We start from the raw sequence: 15,646 nt of genomic DNA, 5'->3' as shown, positions 1-15,646 counted from the left end.
TGGGGGAACTTTTGCGCGGGAATTTTGCGACTCGGGGGGTGACGTCTCGGCAGAACATCAGGCGGTGGGAATTTCGCCCAATGACTGCTGTTGCCGCCCTTGGCCAACTTCAAGAGTACTCAGTACTACTAGTAGGCTTTAGTAACACCCTGCTACTCCTACAACTACTTGTATCGTCTGGATGGGAACGATAAGATCGATAATAAACGAGTGGAAAAGGCCGGTGAGGCACTTCAGGGGTTGGCGCAAGAAGGATCACAAAAGACATACAACAGACGTTTTTACAGCGCATCACAACACAGAAGTGGTGAAGTATGAACAATGGGCATGAAATACCCACAGGTTCTTTGTCATAGACACTATGAAATAGGAAGGGCCCATTGATCGATACATAAGGTTACACGCTGAGATTAAGCTTAAGCAGTGGAAATACAAAGAAAAGAAGATATGTAGAATACAAGCGCCAAAGAGCTAATTTACATGGAGATCTCACCCTTCCAGGCAGCTTCCGAGAGACCCAGCTTCTCCATCAGATTCTGCCACCTAGGGCCACCTCTCTCCTTCCTCCGCAAGTAGCGAAGCAACTTCTGTCTCTTGTGAACAAGTAGACGCAGGTTACGCTTGTTGTGTCGGTCCTTTTTCGTCGTCTGGAGATGTCTAGACAAGTTCATGATCTTTGCCGTGAGAATAGCAACCTGCACTTCCGGAGAGCCAGTATCCGGGCCAACCCGGGGAGTTTTTTCAAGATGAACAGTCGCAGAGTCATGCGATACGCCAGAAGGCTTGGGAGGCAATTCGCTGTCGGTCTTATGCCGGCCAAAGGCCTCAATGCATTTCTGAATATGAAGACGCATGTGGTCCTTTGTGTTTCCGTTGGCGACACTGACAATACGACGGATGGCTTCCTGTGCATTCCGATGTTCTTGAAGGTGCTTTTCGGCGGCTTCTTTCTCGAGCTGAGGATCAGCAGTGTCGCGATCCGGGTTCCGAATCGGTGATGTCAGGTTCTTCGAGTATTCCAACGCCTCATTGAGACCATCCGATGTAACTAAGTAATTGAGGTCTGTGTCCTGCAAAGTCGCTTGCGTCTTTTTAAGTTCCTGGATGAAGGGCGTCGGTTCACTTTGGACGGGGTCGCCGACAGACCCTTCGCGCTCTTTGGTGAGGGCTTTCTGGCGAGAGATGTTGGCGGCCTTGCGTTGGCGAGACTGCGCCATTAGGAAAGGGTCATGGCGTCTGCGCTCTCGGGACTCTGTAGACCCAGCTCTCACGGAGGTTTTGGCCGGGTTGAGCGACAATGCGGCAAAGGGGAGCTGCACGGAGGAAGGGCCTGGAATAACGACAACCCGGTCAGTTACTCGGCGTGAATCAGAAGGGGGAGGCAGCAAGACAGTACTTACCAGTGAGGGCCCTCAGGGAGGGCTGAAGTAGAATGCGGGGAGGCATTCTCACGAGCTGGGGAGGGAGTGACCGCAACGATTAACAAATAGCACTTCCGGGCGCCTTCGCATCAAAGGCCGCGGACTCAGATTGGAAGTCTCCAAAATCTCGAGGCCCCGAATTGCACTAGTCCTCATCGGGACCTGGAGTTGCACGTGATATCCCGGGCGGATCGGAGGCTCTTCCAAGGTAACCCTAGCCCTAAAATTCACAAAGGGCAAGCGAAATTCATCGACCATCTCAAGCGCGGTGCCAAAAGTTCAGCTTCGCGTTCGTCTCCCCGTCACCACCACCACGACAAGTGCCAGACGATTGATATACTCAAATCGATCTTTGCAATATCAATCGCCCACCATGGCCCCCTCTCAGCTCCCCCCGATCTTCAACCCCACCTCCCAGGACATTGAGATGCTCCTCGCAGCTCAGTGCCACCTCGGGTCCAAGAACCTCCAGTCTCACATGGAGCCTTACCTCTGGAAGACTCGCCCCGACGGTGTCAATGTCATCAACATTGGCAAGACCTGGTATGTTTATCAGGGAATCTAATGCGCGCATGTTATCCAGAATCGTTGCCTAACGCCGCGCGAACTTGTAGGGAGAAGATCCTCCTCGCTGCCCGTATCATCGCCGCCATCGACAACCCGGCCGACATCTGTGTCATCTCCGCTCGTCCCTACGGCCAGCGTGCTGTCCTGAAGTTCGCCTCCCACACCGGTGCTACCGCCATTGCTGGTCGTTTCACCCCCGGTAACTTCACCAACTACATCACCCGCTCTTTCAAGGAGCCCCGCCTGATCATCGTCACCGACCCTCGCACCGACGCCCAGGCCATCAAGGAGGCCAGCTACGTCAACATCCCCGTCATTGCCCTTTGCGACACTGACTCCCCCACCGACTTCGTCGACGTTGCCATCCCCACCAACAACAAGGGTCGCCACGCCATCGGTCTCGTCTGGTGGCTCCTTGCCCGTGAGGTCCTCCGCCTCCGTGGTACCCTCGCTTCCCGTGAGGTTGACTGGGACGTCGTTGTCGACTTGTACTTCTACCGTGACCCCGAGGCTGAGGAGAACAAGGAGGTCGTTGAGGAGAAGGTTGCCAGCGCTGAGGAGGTCGGTGCTGGTGCCATCGAGTCCGGCTTCGCTGGTGACAACTGGGATGTTGCCGGTGCCGGTGCCGGTGTTCCTGGCACTGCTTTCGCTGCTGCTAGCGCTGCTGCTGGTGCTGCCAGCTGGGAGGCCGAGGGTGGCGACTGGGCTGCCAGCTCTGCCGCTCCTGCTGGTGAGAGCTGGGCTGAGGCCCAGCCCACCGAGGCTAAGTGGTAAACATCTGGACTTCGCAACGAGGATTGACGAAACAATGGCGATTGGTTGAGGGTGACGAGGACCCCTTAATCATCAAGGAACGTCCTTCCGGCGGTTCCTTGCAATGAAAGAACAAAAAATCCCTTGTCGTGTCCATCCTAGTTTCAGTTCAGGTATTCCAAAAAAGACAAAGAAGAAAAAAGAGGAAAAGAATCAACGGGAGCTTCACTACTTCAAAACATCATCTTCCTACTTCTTCTTTCGTGGTATGCTACAGCGAAGTCTCCTTCTGCAGTCCGTTTTCACGTTCCGCTTATGGTGCATCGGGGAGGAATTGCATTGTCAATGATTGACTGGCGCTTATGAGGGAAAGATATCCAGTTGTTCTCTTGCCTCAGTGAGCTTCTGGGGGAAAGCCCTGTGCTGTCAATTTCACAAGGTGGACTTAATCGTTACCTTGGTTTCTCCCTGTATGTTTATCATAGCCGTAATCGAAAAGTGATGCTAGCTACCATTGTTCTCCATATATAAGTGTGGTCTCTAGTAGTCAACAGTAGGCGTAGGTCAGAAAGAAAGCGTAGAAGCCCATGCTGATACCCGTGGTGCCAGTCTCATCACGTATCACCCAAAGACGATAGGAACGGTTAGACATTAAGTGCCATGATTCTAAGCCAAGTAATTGGACTAAACCTATCCACATATCTATACCATATGGATCCACCGTATCAATAAGGGTATCAAATATACTAAAGAATAACACAAGCGCCAGCAGTTTGGCCTCCAGCCGCCGTAGTCGTCATTCCAGCAAGCCGCGCAATATCTTCAAACGTCTCTCGTAAGAGTTCCCCAGTGACAGCAGAGCACTCCGCATATCGATCACATCGAAGCTCCTGCGCAATCCGATACGACTATGTATTAGTTAGCTCCGATCCTGCGTACAGCACAGATAGACTTGAACAATCGAGCCCGATGATTGAGAGGGTCTACTCACCTCTTGAGGATATATAATCCCCTCACATTCCACCCTAAGATCTCTCTTCAACCCTATCAACATAATGGGTATGCGTTCACCATAACCGTTCTGGAAGTACCTGGTGATATCATTTCGCCACTATAGCATGTAAGTCAGTATTAATAGGCACAACAACATGTAAAACACGGAGTATGTCCTACATTGCGAAGATTATTCAAGGTGTCTCTATTCGAGATATCGAATGCCAGAAGTATAACATCAGGCTGCAAGGTAGACCAATGTTGGTTGGGACTTGCGGTGTCATATACTTCAAGTTTAAATGACTTCTTGGAGAAGCGAATTTCGTAGATGAATGGCTGGTCACTGTCCCGTAGAAGGGTTTCCTCAAAATTCCCTTGACTAGGTGTCTGTCCTTGGTGTCTACGAAGATTGGACTTCAAGCTCCTGATGGGTTGTTAGTAAATGAAAGTACTTTGAGAAATAGGCAGCGCATGCTACAAGGCTGTTGCACTTACGATAGAAATGTTGTTTTACCACATCCCGGGTCTCCGAGGAGCAGAATAGTCACTGTCTGTTCATCCTGCGGGAGACTGTTTCCTGCCATTGGATGCGATTTTCTGATACACTCTGGACTTTATATCAGACAAGGAGATATATATTGGCGTCGATTCAGACACATCTAGTGTGTCGCATAGTACGCTTAATGGTATAAAAGCAGGGTTCGATTGAGTATGCAACGTTCATGATAATCTGCGGATATAAAGCGGAACCTGACCGCAGCCATGTGCTGCAGCTCACGCCTTTTGTAGTTAAGATCCCCCAAATCTCCTTTGCAAAGAAGATGTCTTCAATAAAACCCGACAAATCGACTTTTTATTATGCAAATGACGGATAAGCAAAATACGAAAGTCATGCTACCTGCCATCTTACCATGCAATACAAAAGATACCTCATACAGCTTGCCACGACCACCTATGTAACATTACCATACGCATCCATTACAAGATCACCACCAATAGTACTATCAGAAGTCTAAATTTTTGCCGCAAAAATCTCCCCTCCGCGGCAACCCAGCAGCGTGGGACACACACACAACGTGCTCATAGGGATGCGAAGGTTCCAAGGAAACCTTTGTTCTTTCTTGAGTCGCACATCAGCACAGCGTACACCCTCAACAACGAGGCGCACATTCCAATCCCTGTCCCGCTCGCACGCCCAAGTCGATTCCCAACCTACAAGTACCATGTCCGGGAACATGGCCGAGGACCAACAAGTCCCTACCAACGAAGCCGACTACTCGACATGGACTACGTCGAGGCTCGTCGCCCGAATCACTGAATTAGAACGCCAGTTACACTCCCGCACCGCGGAGTATGCTACACCCCCTGCGAAGCAGCCCGAGGACGCGGCCAAAGACGCTGCCAAGAGTGCACCTAGTGATGGGAAAGTGAACCAGAAGGAGCCTTCATCTCCTGCGGCGGGAGCGGAGAAGAAGAAGCAGGTGAAGCCGCCAAAGCCCCCGAAACCGCGCAGGGAGATCGATCCGTCGAGATATAATACACGGTTCATCGCGTTGAAGTTCGCCTATCTTGGACAGCGGTACAATGGGCTTGAGCATGCGAACGGGAATGCCACGCCACTATCTACGATCGAGGAGGAGATGTACAAGGCTTTACGGAAGACCCGGTTGATTTTCCCGACCGATACAACTGGTGATGAGTTTGTGGAGAGCTATGCGCCGAGGGAGACGAAGCCGTACTATATCAATTGGGATGGATGTGAATATTCCAAAGCTGGGCGTACGGATCGAGGAGTCAGTGCTTTTGGGCAGGTAATTGGCATTAGAGTGCGGAGTGCACGGCCGAAGCGCAACGAGGTCGTTCAGTCGGACGAGAATGCCGATACCACCATGCAGAATACGGACGAGGCCAATGCGTCGGCCGACGATGGCTGGGATGACGTTAAAGATGAGCTACCCTACGTGAGCATGTTGAACAAGGTGCTTCCTGAAGATATTCGTGTATTGGCATGGTGCCCACGTCCTCCTGAGGGGTTCGATGCCCGCTTTTCTTGCGGGGAGCGCCATTACAAGTATTTCTTCACGCAGCCGGCCTTTTCTCCTACGCCGGGTGCTTCGGGCTTTGTGCCGCGAGATGGATCAGGCAAGCCTCCGAAGCTGAGAGAGGGTTGGTTGGACATTGAAGCGATGCGCAAAGCTGCGAAGTATTTCGAAGGTACACACGACTTCCGGAACTTCTGTAAATTGGACGTGACGAAACAGATCGAGTCTTTCTACCGAGACATTTTCCGTGCTGATATTGAGCTTCTCGATGCTCGAACCAATCCCCTGGGCTATGTGACTCAGCCAGAGTTCCAGGCTAGACCCGCATCCGGTGCGGATGAAAGCGCAGAGTCTTCAGCGGCACCTCTGCCAACAGCAGCGCAGGTATATGTCTTCCATCTGGAGGGTTCTGCTTTCCTGTGGCATCAGGTCCGACACATGGTCAATGTCCTTTTCCTTGTCGGTCAGGGGCTCGAGGAACCCTCCATCGTACGGGATCTCCTTGACGTGACTAAGAACCCGCGAAAGCCAACCTACGAGATGGCTTCCGATGCCCCCTTGGTGCTTTGGGACTGCATCTACCCCGATAAGAAGAGCGGCAGCCGTGCTGATAGCCTGGATTGGGTTTATGCGGGTGACGTTCGACAGATCAAGTCTCACCTCGGCAAGGGAGGTGGAAAGTTTGGTCTTGGAGGAATCGTAGAGGAGCTCTGGTCTGTTTGGAGGCAGCGCAAGATGGAGGAAATCTTGGCTGGCGCATTACTAGACTTGGCCGTCAGTCAGGGCGACAAGAGTCTCACCATTGGTGATGGAGTCGAGCCAATCTGGGAGAGAAAGAACCGGGGTAAGAAAATCTTTGTGGGGTCTAATGAAGCCAGAACCGGCGGGTACTATGTTCCAGTCATGCAGAAGCGAAAGACCGAGCTCGTGGAAGTCCAGAATGCGAGGTGGCTGGCGGCAAAGCAGCGCAAGATGGAGAATGGCGCAAAGGCCACCAAAATGGAACAGTAGACAGAAGATTGTATATACTCACTTCTCGAATATATGTGCAAGATGGCCCACCTCTCAAGCAGAAAGCTATTGATTTTTCTCAAGACGTGAAGCTGGGCTCCATTATGACTTCGAATCATACAGACAGCTCCGTGAACCCCTCCAGACCTCCTCTAGTATTTGCCGATTTGGTAACAATTTCTGGCTCGCATTAGACATCCGACATCGCAGGTCCTACGGGTGGGTGCTGAATAGGTATCGGTAGGTACTCACAGGGAACACCACAACCACTTCGCTTTCACCTTCGACGATTACTGCCAGGTAGAACCTAACCTCAAATCCCTTGAAAGCTTCATGTATCACGATATCCTGAATCTGTGTAGTGGGTATGAACCTGGTCGAAGCCTTTGACAGGTAGGTCTGGGAGGAGGTAGACGTCTGAATACCGAGACCGCGTATGACCAGGAGCGACTCTTCTGTTTCGGAGCAAAGCGCAGTCAGTATCAAACGTATCCCTTTCCCTGAAGGTTGTCTGGGCGAACCTGTGTATCCCTTCCTGAAAACACCGTAGAAAACTATTGCGCTGGCCAAAACTACCACCATAGAGCTGTACGCATCCGCGGTGCGACAGACGGATATCCCCAGCGCACTCGACCAGATTGTTGTCCAACGTATCCATGAGCCATCTTCCATGAAAAATGTACGGCGGAACTTCGCAGCATCAAGGAGAAGCACACAGAAAAAGGTCACTGCGCGCAACAAAATCTGTAGGTAGAAGAAGGCCTTTGCTGGCGTGCTCGTGCGTCTGGAGGCATTGGAAACTGTGAAGGAGACGGTCGTCGGAGACGGACGCCGTAAGATAAGGCGACTTGGCATTTGAGGCGATATCGATATTCAGTTCTCGAAGAAGTGTCCCATTGATGCGCGTTAATTGAGAGACACGCAGAAGTTTCCAAGCATTGAAACCATAATGTCTGGCATGTAGCTTCGGGACTCTCTCTCCGCGGGATATCGGCGTTCTTCAGTCTAGTCCCCTTACGGCTTAGGTGTCTCACCTCCATCGTCGGGCCTCTGCGATACGGTGTCACGTGTTTGTTGTTGCATCTCCTAATCTTAGACGCTTGTCCTACGCATTGCCCAACTTCGTTGCCTTATCAGTGGCCGTTGTAATGTTCCGGGACCAGGCTCCCAGAAGTGTGCTTTGGTGACAAGAGCCGGAGTTCCATGGCCGGCCCTCAGAAGAAGTGAAACATGAGAATCTTGGTATAGATGAGTAGGGATTACAGTCCATGGGTCAAAAACAGGTTAGTCTCTCTCCGCTTCAGAGATGTCTTTGATGAGGAAGAGTGGGGTTTTAAGGGGTAGCAACAAAACTAAACAGTGCTCAGCATAACAGTGACAGCTGGCCCACGAAGAAACTACAAACTCTTACACTCTGTCTTCATCTGCACTTCAACGACTTACACACTATGGCTAACATGAACATACAACCTAGCTAACTTCCAGTTTTTACCTTTAGCTTGATGGCCTTGCGCCTGTTCATCCGGTGACCATGTGAGTGTGGCCATGCCAAACAAGTAGATCTGTGAGCAAATTCCTCCCAACCCTTCGAATGAAGCTCAATCACATACCGAGCTCGAAGCACCTCACAAGGAGATGTGTTGCTGACCATACAATTGGCAGGTAATTAGTTCCAACAAGCCATTAGACGACTTCTGTTGTTATGTGAGACTCCAGGCTTCCGGGTTGCCTACATCTGGGTCTCTCGGCCTGCGCGATAGGAATACGGAGGACTGAATGGAAATCCAGCCTTTTCTGTTTCCTTGTTGCTTCTGGGATAATTTTCCTATCATATTTAGTTTCCATGTACCTACCGGCAAATGGAGACTACTCATCTTGGTGTAATGCGCCAGCTGCCATCTGTAACGGACAAGGCTAAAGTTGAATTCTTTTTTCTTTTTTTTGCTATCTTTCAATTTTCTTGCAAACAGGGAAAATAACGACTGGTTGTTTCTCAGCCTAACAAATGTTGACTGCCTGGATGGTGGTGTGCATCGCCCCTTCATTCCCTCGATCGACTATTACTTGACCATCCCCAGGTTCCAGGAAGGACAAGGCTGGAGAACAAGTCCGGGTCATTTTTAGTGTGGCTGCGGGGCCGTTGAATGCGTCGATGGCGACCAGACATTCCTAGCCCGATAGGGCAAGTTGCAGCCTGAGGCTCATAACGGCAGACACCCGAGGCTGCAGCAACGCCGGTTCCACTCGCGGGAGAGGCATTTTTTTTTTCGGTCGTCTCTATGGCGGACTCACACGACTTCGATCTCTCCGTTTCAATGTCTTCCCCATACATTCGCTTGGACCCCGTTCCTGAATCCCCGCCATGAGGTAGTTGCCTGTCTGTCCTCACCACGAGATTACTTATTCTTCTTTTGCTATCTCCAAGCTCGTCTTTTATCGTGCTAATCTCACCATTCCTCCCGCCCCTCCAGATCCGCCGTTTTACCAGATTTTCCTCCTTTGTCCCCGCTTCCGAATCGGTCATCCTCTCCTGTGACTCTCTATCCTCCCAGCTTCCCACAGCCTTCCAAGTCTGAAGAACAGTCCAATATGGTCCGGAACATCGTTGTTATCGGGGGCACTTCCCACCCGCAATTGACTCAGACCATCTGCAACGTGCTGGGCATCCCGCCGGCAGATGTTCTGCTGTCGAAATTCTCCGTGGGTGAGACCCGAGTGGAGATCAAGGAATCCGTCCGTGGAAAGGATGTCTATATCATTCAGTCCGGTGGTGGAAAGGTGAATGATCTCCTCATGGAGCTTCTGATTACCATCTCGGCTTGCAAGACCGCCTCCGCCAAGAGAGTCACTGCGGTCCTCCCGCTTTTCCCGTACTCGCGTCAGAGTGACATTCCCTACAACAAGACCGGAGCTCCTTTGGTCAAGTCATCCCTTGCGGGGAGGCCAGGCAATAATTACACCTTTGAGAGTACCCCGCCTACCCCACTTCCGGGGAAGTCCGAAACTGGAGGTCTTCTGAACGGTCTGAACGGCGTCGATAACCTGCAGAAGAGCTTGGCCAAGGCTCAATTGGAAGATATCAGCAATGGCAGCCCTGTGAAGAAGCAACGCCCGGTCAATGGTCTTCCCCGCAGCGATACCATGGAGTCCCTGCAGTCTGAAGGTAACAGGTTCGCACTCAACGGTGCCGACGAGAAGATCAACAACTTCCAACCCCGCCCCGGCTACAAGCAGTGGGTGGCTCAGGCCGGTACCTTGGTCGCGGACCTGCTCACCTGCGCTGGTGCAGACCACATTATCACCATGGATCTCCATGACCCTCAGTACCAGGGATTCTTCGACATTCCGGTTGACAACCTGTACGGCCGCCCACTCCTCAAGAGCTACATCCAGCGGAACATTCCCAACTACAAGCAGGCCGTGATCGTCAGTCCCGATGCTGGTGGTGCGAAGCGTGCTACGGCGATTGCCGATGGCATGGGTGTTGAATTCGCCCTTATCCACAAGGTTAGTATTCGGCCTACTGACTTCTTTACATGGAGATACTAACCACTTTCAGGAACGTCGTCCTACCCGTATAACGGATCGACAGAACGCTACCATGATGTTGGTGGGAGATGTTAAGGGTCGGACAGCGATCCTGATTGACGACCTGGCGGACACGTCGAACACCATTACCCGAGCGGCGAAGCTCCTCAAGAAGGAAGGAGCTGCACAGGTTTATGCTCTGGTCACCCACGGAATCTTGAGTGGAGATGCCATTGATCGGATCAATGCTAGCGCACTCGATAAGGTGGTGGTTACAAACAGCGTTGACCAGGCAGACCACTTGCGCAGATGCCCTAAGTTGGAGGTTTTGGAAGTCGGTCACGTTTTCGCTGAGGTAAGTTCGTCGGAGCTCCAGCCCCTGAAGCATAGCTAACGAACTGTAGGCTATCCGCCGTGTCCACCACGGTGAGAGTATCAGTACTCTTTTCCAGTACGACTAACCAACCAAATCATTGATTTTATTGCATGCGACTTTTCTTTCCCATGGCAGGGATAGATGACACCTTTTGAAAAAGGAGTGACGAATTGAGGTTATATCTTGATGAATTTTCTTTATATTGTCTTTGACATTTGCTATACTACTTTGGTTTCCATAAGCATACCATCGCATACCATCGATCACTTTTTCTGAAACCTACTCAACGGAGCCTGAGAGGAACGGATAAAGACACGTCCAATGTGTTCCCAATGCACAGTTATGACTCCCTGGATCCATCTTCTCATGACTTCGCTCATGTTTCACACGTTTAATGCTGTATGAGAATCTCGGGGCTTCGTTATTCTGACACCTTGTGTGTCGCCCTTAATTTTGGGTTTTCCACTTTGGATCGCGACTGTCTGGATAATTTCTGTAGACAGATTGGCTCAGAGCTTAGCACATGTCCATGTCCATGAACAAATACATTCGAGAAATGCTGGCCACTCTAGCATCAATGTCGTCTGTTCTTATTCTACTCATAATACCACAACAATAGCAACCACAATTTCAGGGTAGATAATGTCGGCGTTATCTATATACTATATCACAAGAAGCGAAAATCCCAAAACGCCGTGGGGTCAAGGATAGAAAAGATCGAAGAGCCAAAACAACTAGCATGGACATGCTGGGCCGATTTATGCGCTCATTACAGGGACTGGGTACTGCTAGACACAGCGGAGATAGGAGGAAACAAAGGCGCCCTAGAGTCACACGTGCAACGGGTGCGGGGAAAAGAGTACATATTTTGGCGTATAGTTCAAGAGAGAGAAAGGACAATGATGGGGTAACAACAAGAGATGGTATCTAGAAAACGGAAATGAAGTTTCCAATTCTCTCCTTCTGGTTTTGGGCAATGCACTCGGCAATCCATGTGACGTTGCGGATTTCCTGCGGTCCATTGTTAGTAGATGCTAAATTGGTCTGTGAAAAAGGGTAACTCACCTGCTCCTTCAGTCTCATCCATGCGTACACCACAGCCGGAGTGAACTGCCGTGTGAACACAACCTTGCTCAGCTCCATCTCCTTCTGGTAGAACAGGTCCTCCAGACTCTTTCCATCCGAGCCACCCATGCCACCTAGGCCACCACCACCCTGCGTGAGACCAACAGCATCAAAGAACGCCTTGTAGTCCGCAGAAATGCTCACTGCCAGAGCCACAGATTCAATATCATCAGCGCGCGAGAGCATCAACGATCCCTCTGGGTACAGCTTTCCAAACTCCGGGTACAGCTTCTTCCGCTCTTGCTTCGACAGCTCCGTTCCGAACGAGTTCAGGGTGATGTTGATGGCACGGCGGTCTGCCTCGAACTGCAGAATCTCGGACATAACCTCTTGTGTGGGAGTGCCCTTGAAATCAGGGTGTGTAGTGACGAACTGGTGGAAGTCCTCCAAGTAGTTCTTGTAGAGCGTGTTGCGCACGATTTCAATGTTCAGTTCATCTAGATCTTGATGGCTCAGACTGCTCTTGAAGTAACCGGCCAGCGGCGTCTCAACCAGCACAGAGTTGTATAGTTCTTCGATGTTCGTGGCGACGCAAAGAACAGGCAGCGTCTCGAACCAGCCTAGGGGGTGGCATCGCTCGAGGAGCTCGCGAGTGTCACGTTCGTGCAGAGTACCGGTGATGAGCAGTGCGATGTTATCGATCATGTACCCGTACGTAAGGTATTGCAAGAATTTGGCGGTCGACCCCGTGGCCTGCGCGAGGAGGTAGCGGAACTCAGCGACCAGCTTATCCGTCATCTTGCCCGCAAGGGCAGAGGTAGAAGGGTTGGGAGGGAGGGAGGCGAGGAAGTCGCCATAGGCGGGGGCGAGCTGCAGTTTGACATCTGCCAGAAGCAAGGTAATGTTAGAATTATCAAGGGAGTAAGAGGGCAGCTGCAGATCGACGGACCATCAATCGTCTCGCATTGGGTCAGGTTGGAGTAGTGTTGGCCGGTTAGGAGGCTGTTCCGATAACCACGGACAATACCCTCGATATAACTATGAACGTTCAATCAGCGACCTGAAGGTAAGAAATTATAAAATGCGACAGTCAAGACATACCCGCTGTTGACGTTGAAAAAAAGACCCTCCATGGTGGGCTAGCAGATGGGCAGAAGTCCAGATGTCCACTTACAAGCTCTCCGCAGTTGATAGACTGACGACCACTCGTCGACGCATCGGCATCCCGTGGGGCTTACATAATCTGGGCTTTGCACCAGCCACGGGCGGCGGCACCACCAGCCACACTCGGATGGCGCTTTTCGCTTTTTTCACTTTTTAGTTTCTTGAGGTTAAAAAATATTCCCAGCGGATTTCAGTCCATCCCGTCCAGCACGCCAATTTCCTCCCACCCCCCGGCCTTTTCCCTTCTCACCTCTAGCTGTTCCTCTGTCTTTTTTCTTGCAGCTAGAAGTCGAGGCCGTGCACCATGACGCTCTTTATCCTTACGGAAACCAGTGCGGGCTATGCCCTGCTCAAGGCCAAGGACAAGAAGCTGTTGAAGAGAGATGATCTGGCTACTGAGGCTTCCACCGCAGAGGGTGTTTCTAACCTGTAAGTGCATTCTCATGCATTGTTTACTCAATTCACCCTCGATTATCTATTATCTGCGCGTGGTGTCTCAAAAGCAAAAATTTTCCCCCACCGCGTCTGGACCCCGGCTAACCGCCGCAATTGTAGTCTGAAGTTGAAGAGCTTCCAGAAGTTCGACAGCGCTGCTACCGCCCTGGAGGAGGTCGCTTCCCTCGTCGAAGGAAAGGTCACTCCTCGCCTGGCCAGCCTTTTGGACGAAGTCAAGGATGAGAAGAAGGTTTCTCTGGCTGTCGCCGACCCCAAGCTCGGTATGTGGCGCAAACTTGTGCGGAAAATTGAGGATAAAATTTTCGTGTGACTGACTGGAATTGATATAGGCAATGCCATTGGCAAGCTCCCCGGTCTCTCCATCGAGCTGGTGGCCGACTCTTCCACCACCGATGTTTTCCGTGCCATTCGTGAACACCTGCCCACCCTCATTCCCGGCCTTCTTCCTCAGGACATGTCCACCATGTCCCTTGGTCTGTCGCACTCTCTCGCTAGACACAAGCTGAAGTTCTCCCCCGACAAGATCGACACCATGATTGTGCAGGCCATTGGTCTGCTTGACGACTTGGACAAGGAGCTCAACAACTACGCCATGCGTGTGAAGGAATGGTACGGATGGCACTTCCCTGAGCTGGCGAAGATCCTGAACGACAACATCGCCTACGCCAGACTCGTCCTCAAGATGGGCATGCGCACCAACTGGGAGTCTTCCGATCTCGCTGAGATCCTCCCCGAGGAGATTGAGGGTGCCGTCAAGGCTGCTGCGGACCGCTCCATGGGTACCGAGATCAGCCAGGAGGATCTGGAACACATTCAAGCTCTGGCCGAGCAGGTCGTTGGCTTCGCTGAGTACCGTCAACAACTGGCTGGCTACCTTACCGCCCGTATGAACGCCATCGCCCCCAACCTGACTGCCCTCGTCGGTGATCTGGTCGGTGCCCGTCTTATCGCCCACGCTGGTAGCTTGACCAACCTGTCCAAGAGCCCCGCCAGTACTATCCAGATTCTGGGTGCCGAGAAGGCCCTGTTCCGTGCTCTCAAGACCAAGCACGACACTCCCAAGTACGGTCTGATCTACCACGCCTCCCTGATCGGCCAGGCCACCGGCAAGAACAAGGGTAAGATGGCCAGAGTTCTGGCTGCCAAGGCTTCCCTTGGTCTGCGTGTGGATGCTCTCGCTGAGTGGGACGACGATGCCACCGAGGAGGACAAGGCTGCTCTCGGTACGGAAGCCCGCTACAACCTCGAGCGCAAGCTTGCCGCCATGGAGGGCAAGCCCCTCAAGCCTCGTGGTACTGCCATTGCCCCCAACGGCGCTCCTCAGGCCCAGAAGTTCGAGATCAACGAAGCCCGCAAATACAACGCCGATGCTGATGCTGTTACGGGCGACGAGCCCGCTTCCGCTAAGAAGAGCAAGAGCAAGAAGCTCGTAGAGGAGGTTCAGGACGAGGAGATGGCCGATGCTGACTCCGACGAGGAGTCTGACTCGTCCGACGAGGAGACCGACAAGAAGTCCAAGAAGAGCAAGGACTCTGAGCTCGAGAAGCTGGCTGAGAAGGCCGGTCTGAGCCTCAAGCGGTACAAGCGCAAGCTTGAGCGTGGAGAAATCCAGTTCGACGCTGAGGGCAACCCCAGCGCGGTCAGCAAGAAGGACATCAAGAAGGCCAAGAAGGAGTCCAAGAAGTCGGCCAAGGGTGAGGAGAAGAAGCGCAAGCGGTCAGACGACGGCGAAGTCGACAACTCCGAGAAGAAAAAGAAGAAGAAGAAGAAGGGTGAGGAGTAAATTCGAATGAAGTCCTCAAACAAAAAAGTTTCACAATCAACACACCTGATGGGAATGCTTCAAATTTCTGTATGATATCACACCATGTGGGCCGAATTTCTTCTCTTTTTCCTTTTTCTCTCTCTCTGTTGCTATTTTGCTTGAAGATTATATGTTTGGGTGGCATTTGATGGATGGATCTTACTATCATCCCCTGGCGCAGAGGTGCTTGTTGGTATAAGGCAGTTCAAGTTCCAGAAATAATGTTCTTTCTGAGTTGGATTTTCCCATGGTAGTAGTAATGTTTGTAGTTGCAATGGTTGATATTATCTAGACCAGTCTTCTGCCGCTGGGCTTGTACGTACCTTTTACTGATAAATGACCATGATTACTGGCCCATGATAACTGCAACACAGTCAACTCCATTAGAGTTTTGTTTCAGGTCCCTTGGTAGATTCTGTAATTCGAGGCCAGCATGGTTTTAAAGTCCCCTTTTTCTCATCTTTAG

At 51.6% G+C, this 15,646-nt stretch overlaps 8 protein-coding genes across 8 annotated transcripts; 4 read left to right on the top strand and 4 right to left on the bottom strand.

Moving 5' to 3' along the window:
- Positions 1–330: 330 nt before the first annotated feature.
- Positions 331–1,516, bottom strand: BO87DRAFT_362167 (mitochondrial 37S ribosomal protein uS15m). Its single transcript, XM_025621620.1, has 2 exons — positions 1,401–1,516; positions 331–1,330 (listed from the first exon to the last, which is right to left on the bottom strand). The coding sequence occupies exons 1-2, from the start codon at positions 1,444–1,446 to the stop codon at positions 477–479; spliced, it is 900 nt and encodes a 299-aa protein (XP_025478368.1). The 5' UTR covers positions 1,447–1,516; the 3' UTR covers positions 331–476.
- Positions 1,517–1,794: 278 nt separating this feature from the next.
- Positions 1,795–2,762, top strand: rps0 (40S ribosomal protein uS2; the record flags this gene model as incomplete). Its single annotated transcript, XM_025620569.1, has 2 exons — positions 1,795–1,968; positions 2,040–2,762. 2 exons carry the CDS (start codon positions 1,795–1,797, stop codon positions 2,760–2,762), a joined length of 897 nt encoding a protein of 298 aa, XP_025478367.1.
- Positions 2,763–3,124: 362 nt separating this feature from the next.
- Positions 3,125–4,444, bottom strand: BO87DRAFT_100639 (putative Rho-like small GTPase). Its single transcript, XM_025617788.1, has 4 exons — positions 4,230–4,444; positions 3,915–4,158; positions 3,733–3,852; positions 3,125–3,649 (listed from the first exon to the last, which is right to left on the bottom strand). The coding sequence occupies exons 1-4, from the start codon at positions 4,316–4,318 to the stop codon at positions 3,488–3,490; spliced, it is 615 nt and encodes a 204-aa protein (XP_025478366.1). The 5' UTR covers positions 4,319–4,444; the 3' UTR covers positions 3,125–3,487.
- Positions 4,445–4,780: 336 nt separating this feature from the next.
- On the top strand, positions 4,781–6,840 carry BO87DRAFT_377952 (pseudouridine synthase DEG1). Its single transcript, XM_025623684.1, has one exon. The coding sequence runs from the start codon at positions 4,970–4,972 to the stop codon at positions 6,785–6,787; it is 1,818 nt and encodes a 605-aa protein (XP_025478365.1). The 5' UTR covers positions 4,781–4,969; the 3' UTR covers positions 6,788–6,840.
- BO87DRAFT_100612 (PIG-H family GPI synthesis protein) lies at positions 6,839–7,722 on the bottom strand. Its single transcript, XM_025617787.1, has 2 exons — positions 7,040–7,722; positions 6,839–6,967 (listed from the first exon to the last, which is right to left on the bottom strand). Exons 1-2 carry the CDS (start codon positions 7,640–7,642, stop codon positions 6,890–6,892), a joined length of 681 nt encoding a protein of 226 aa, XP_025478364.1. The 5' UTR covers positions 7,643–7,722; the 3' UTR covers positions 6,839–6,889.
- Positions 7,723–9,376: 1,654 nt separating this feature from the next.
- BO87DRAFT_312034 (ribose phosphate diphosphokinase subunit PRS5) lies at positions 9,377–10,776 on the top strand (the record flags this gene model as incomplete). Its single annotated transcript, XM_025619566.1, has 3 exons — positions 9,377–10,294; positions 10,347–10,670; positions 10,720–10,776. The coding sequence occupies 3 exons, from the start codon at positions 9,377–9,379 to the stop codon at positions 10,774–10,776; spliced, it is 1,299 nt and encodes a 432-aa protein (XP_025478363.1).
- Positions 10,777–11,318: 542 nt separating this feature from the next.
- BO87DRAFT_460349 (H(+)-transporting V0 sector ATPase subunit d) lies at positions 11,319–12,930 on the bottom strand. Its single transcript, XM_025629011.1, has 4 exons — positions 12,858–12,930; positions 12,706–12,794; positions 11,757–12,640; positions 11,319–11,702 (listed from the first exon to the last, which is right to left on the bottom strand). The coding sequence occupies exons 1-4, from the start codon at positions 12,887–12,889 to the stop codon at positions 11,619–11,621; spliced, it is 1,089 nt and encodes a 362-aa protein (XP_025478362.1). The 5' UTR covers positions 12,890–12,930; the 3' UTR covers positions 11,319–11,618.
- A 173-nt stretch (positions 12,931–13,103) lies between these two features.
- nop58 (RNA-processing protein NOP58) lies at positions 13,104–15,532 on the top strand. The gene is made up of 3 exons (XM_025623683.1): positions 13,104–13,349; positions 13,476–13,636; positions 13,706–15,532. Exons 1-3 carry the CDS (start codon positions 13,225–13,227, stop codon positions 15,157–15,159), a joined length of 1,740 nt encoding a protein of 579 aa, XP_025478361.1. The 5' UTR covers positions 13,104–13,224; the 3' UTR covers positions 15,160–15,532.
- The last annotated feature ends 114 nt before the right edge of the window (positions 15,533–15,646 follow it).

Source organism: Aspergillus neoniger (genome assembly GCF_003184625.1).
Source record: "Aspergillus neoniger CBS 115656 unplaced genomic scaffold BO87scaffold_22, whole genome shotgun sequence".
Lineage (NCBI taxonomy): Eukaryota > Fungi > Ascomycota > Eurotiomycetes > Eurotiales > Aspergillaceae > Aspergillus > Aspergillus neoniger.
The sequence above is the reverse complement of the archived record's forward strand: the minus strand, read 5'-3'. Positions and strand labels throughout refer to the sequence as shown.

What these genes read in the sequence shown, in the direction of transcription:
- BO87DRAFT_100639 (XM_025617788.1), bottom strand. Translation starts at nt 4,318, where the DNA reads ATGGCAGGAAACAGTCTCCCGCAGGATGAACAGACAGTGACTATTCTG. An exon ending in GGTAAAACAACATTTCTATC is followed by an intron (nt 4,159 to 4,229) that starts GTAAGTGCAACA and finishes ACAACCCATCAG; the next exon opens with GAGCTTGAAGTCCAATCTTC. An exon ending in GGATTATATATCCTCAAGAG is followed by an intron (nt 3,650 to 3,732) that starts GTGAGTAGACCC and finishes ACTAATACATAG; the next exon opens with TCGTATCGGATTGCGCAGGA.
- BO87DRAFT_460349 (XM_025629011.1), bottom strand. Translation starts at nt 12,889, where the DNA reads ATGGAGGGTCTTTTTTTCAACGTCAACAGCGG. An exon ending in TTTTTCAACGTCAACAGCGG is followed by an intron (nt 12,795 to 12,857) that starts GTATGTCTTGAC and finishes GAACGTTCATAG; the next exon opens with TTATATCGAGGGTATTGTCC. An exon ending in CCAATGCGAGACGATTGATG is followed by an intron (nt 12,641 to 12,705) that starts GTCCGTCGATCT and finishes TGCTTCTGGCAG; the next exon opens with ATGTCAAACTGCAGCTCGCC.
- BO87DRAFT_362167 (XM_025621620.1), bottom strand. Translation starts at nt 1,446, where the DNA reads ATGCCTCCCCGCATTCTACTTCAGCCCTCCCTGAGGGCCCTCACTG. An exon ending in CTCCCTGAGGGCCCTCACTG is followed by an intron (nt 1,331 to 1,400) that starts GTAAGTACTGTC and finishes TCGTTATTCCAG; the next exon opens with GCCCTTCCTCCGTGCAGCTC.
- BO87DRAFT_100612 (XM_025617787.1), bottom strand. Translation starts at nt 7,642, where the DNA reads ATGCCAAGTCGCCTTATCTTACGGCGTCCGTCTCCGACGACCGTCTCC. An exon ending in AAGTGGTTGTGGTGTTCCCT is followed by an intron (nt 6,968 to 7,039) that starts GTGAGTACCTAC and finishes AATGCGAGCCAG; the next exon opens with AAATTGTTACCAAATCGGCA.
- nop58 (XM_025623683.1), top strand. Translation starts at nt 13,225, where the DNA reads ATGACGCTCTTTATCCTTACGGAAACCAGTGCGGGCTATGCCCTGCTC. An exon ending in GCAGAGGGTGTTTCTAACCT is followed by an intron (nt 13,350 to 13,475) that starts GTAAGTGCATTC and finishes CCGCAATTGTAG; the next exon opens with TCTGAAGTTGAAGAGCTTCC. An exon ending in TGTCGCCGACCCCAAGCTCG is followed by an intron (nt 13,637 to 13,705) that starts GTATGTGGCGCA and finishes GAATTGATATAG; the next exon opens with GCAATGCCATTGGCAAGCTC.
- BO87DRAFT_377952 (XM_025623684.1), top strand. Translation starts at nt 4,970, where the DNA reads ATGGCCGAGGACCAACAAGTCCCTACCAACGAAGCCGACTACTCGACA.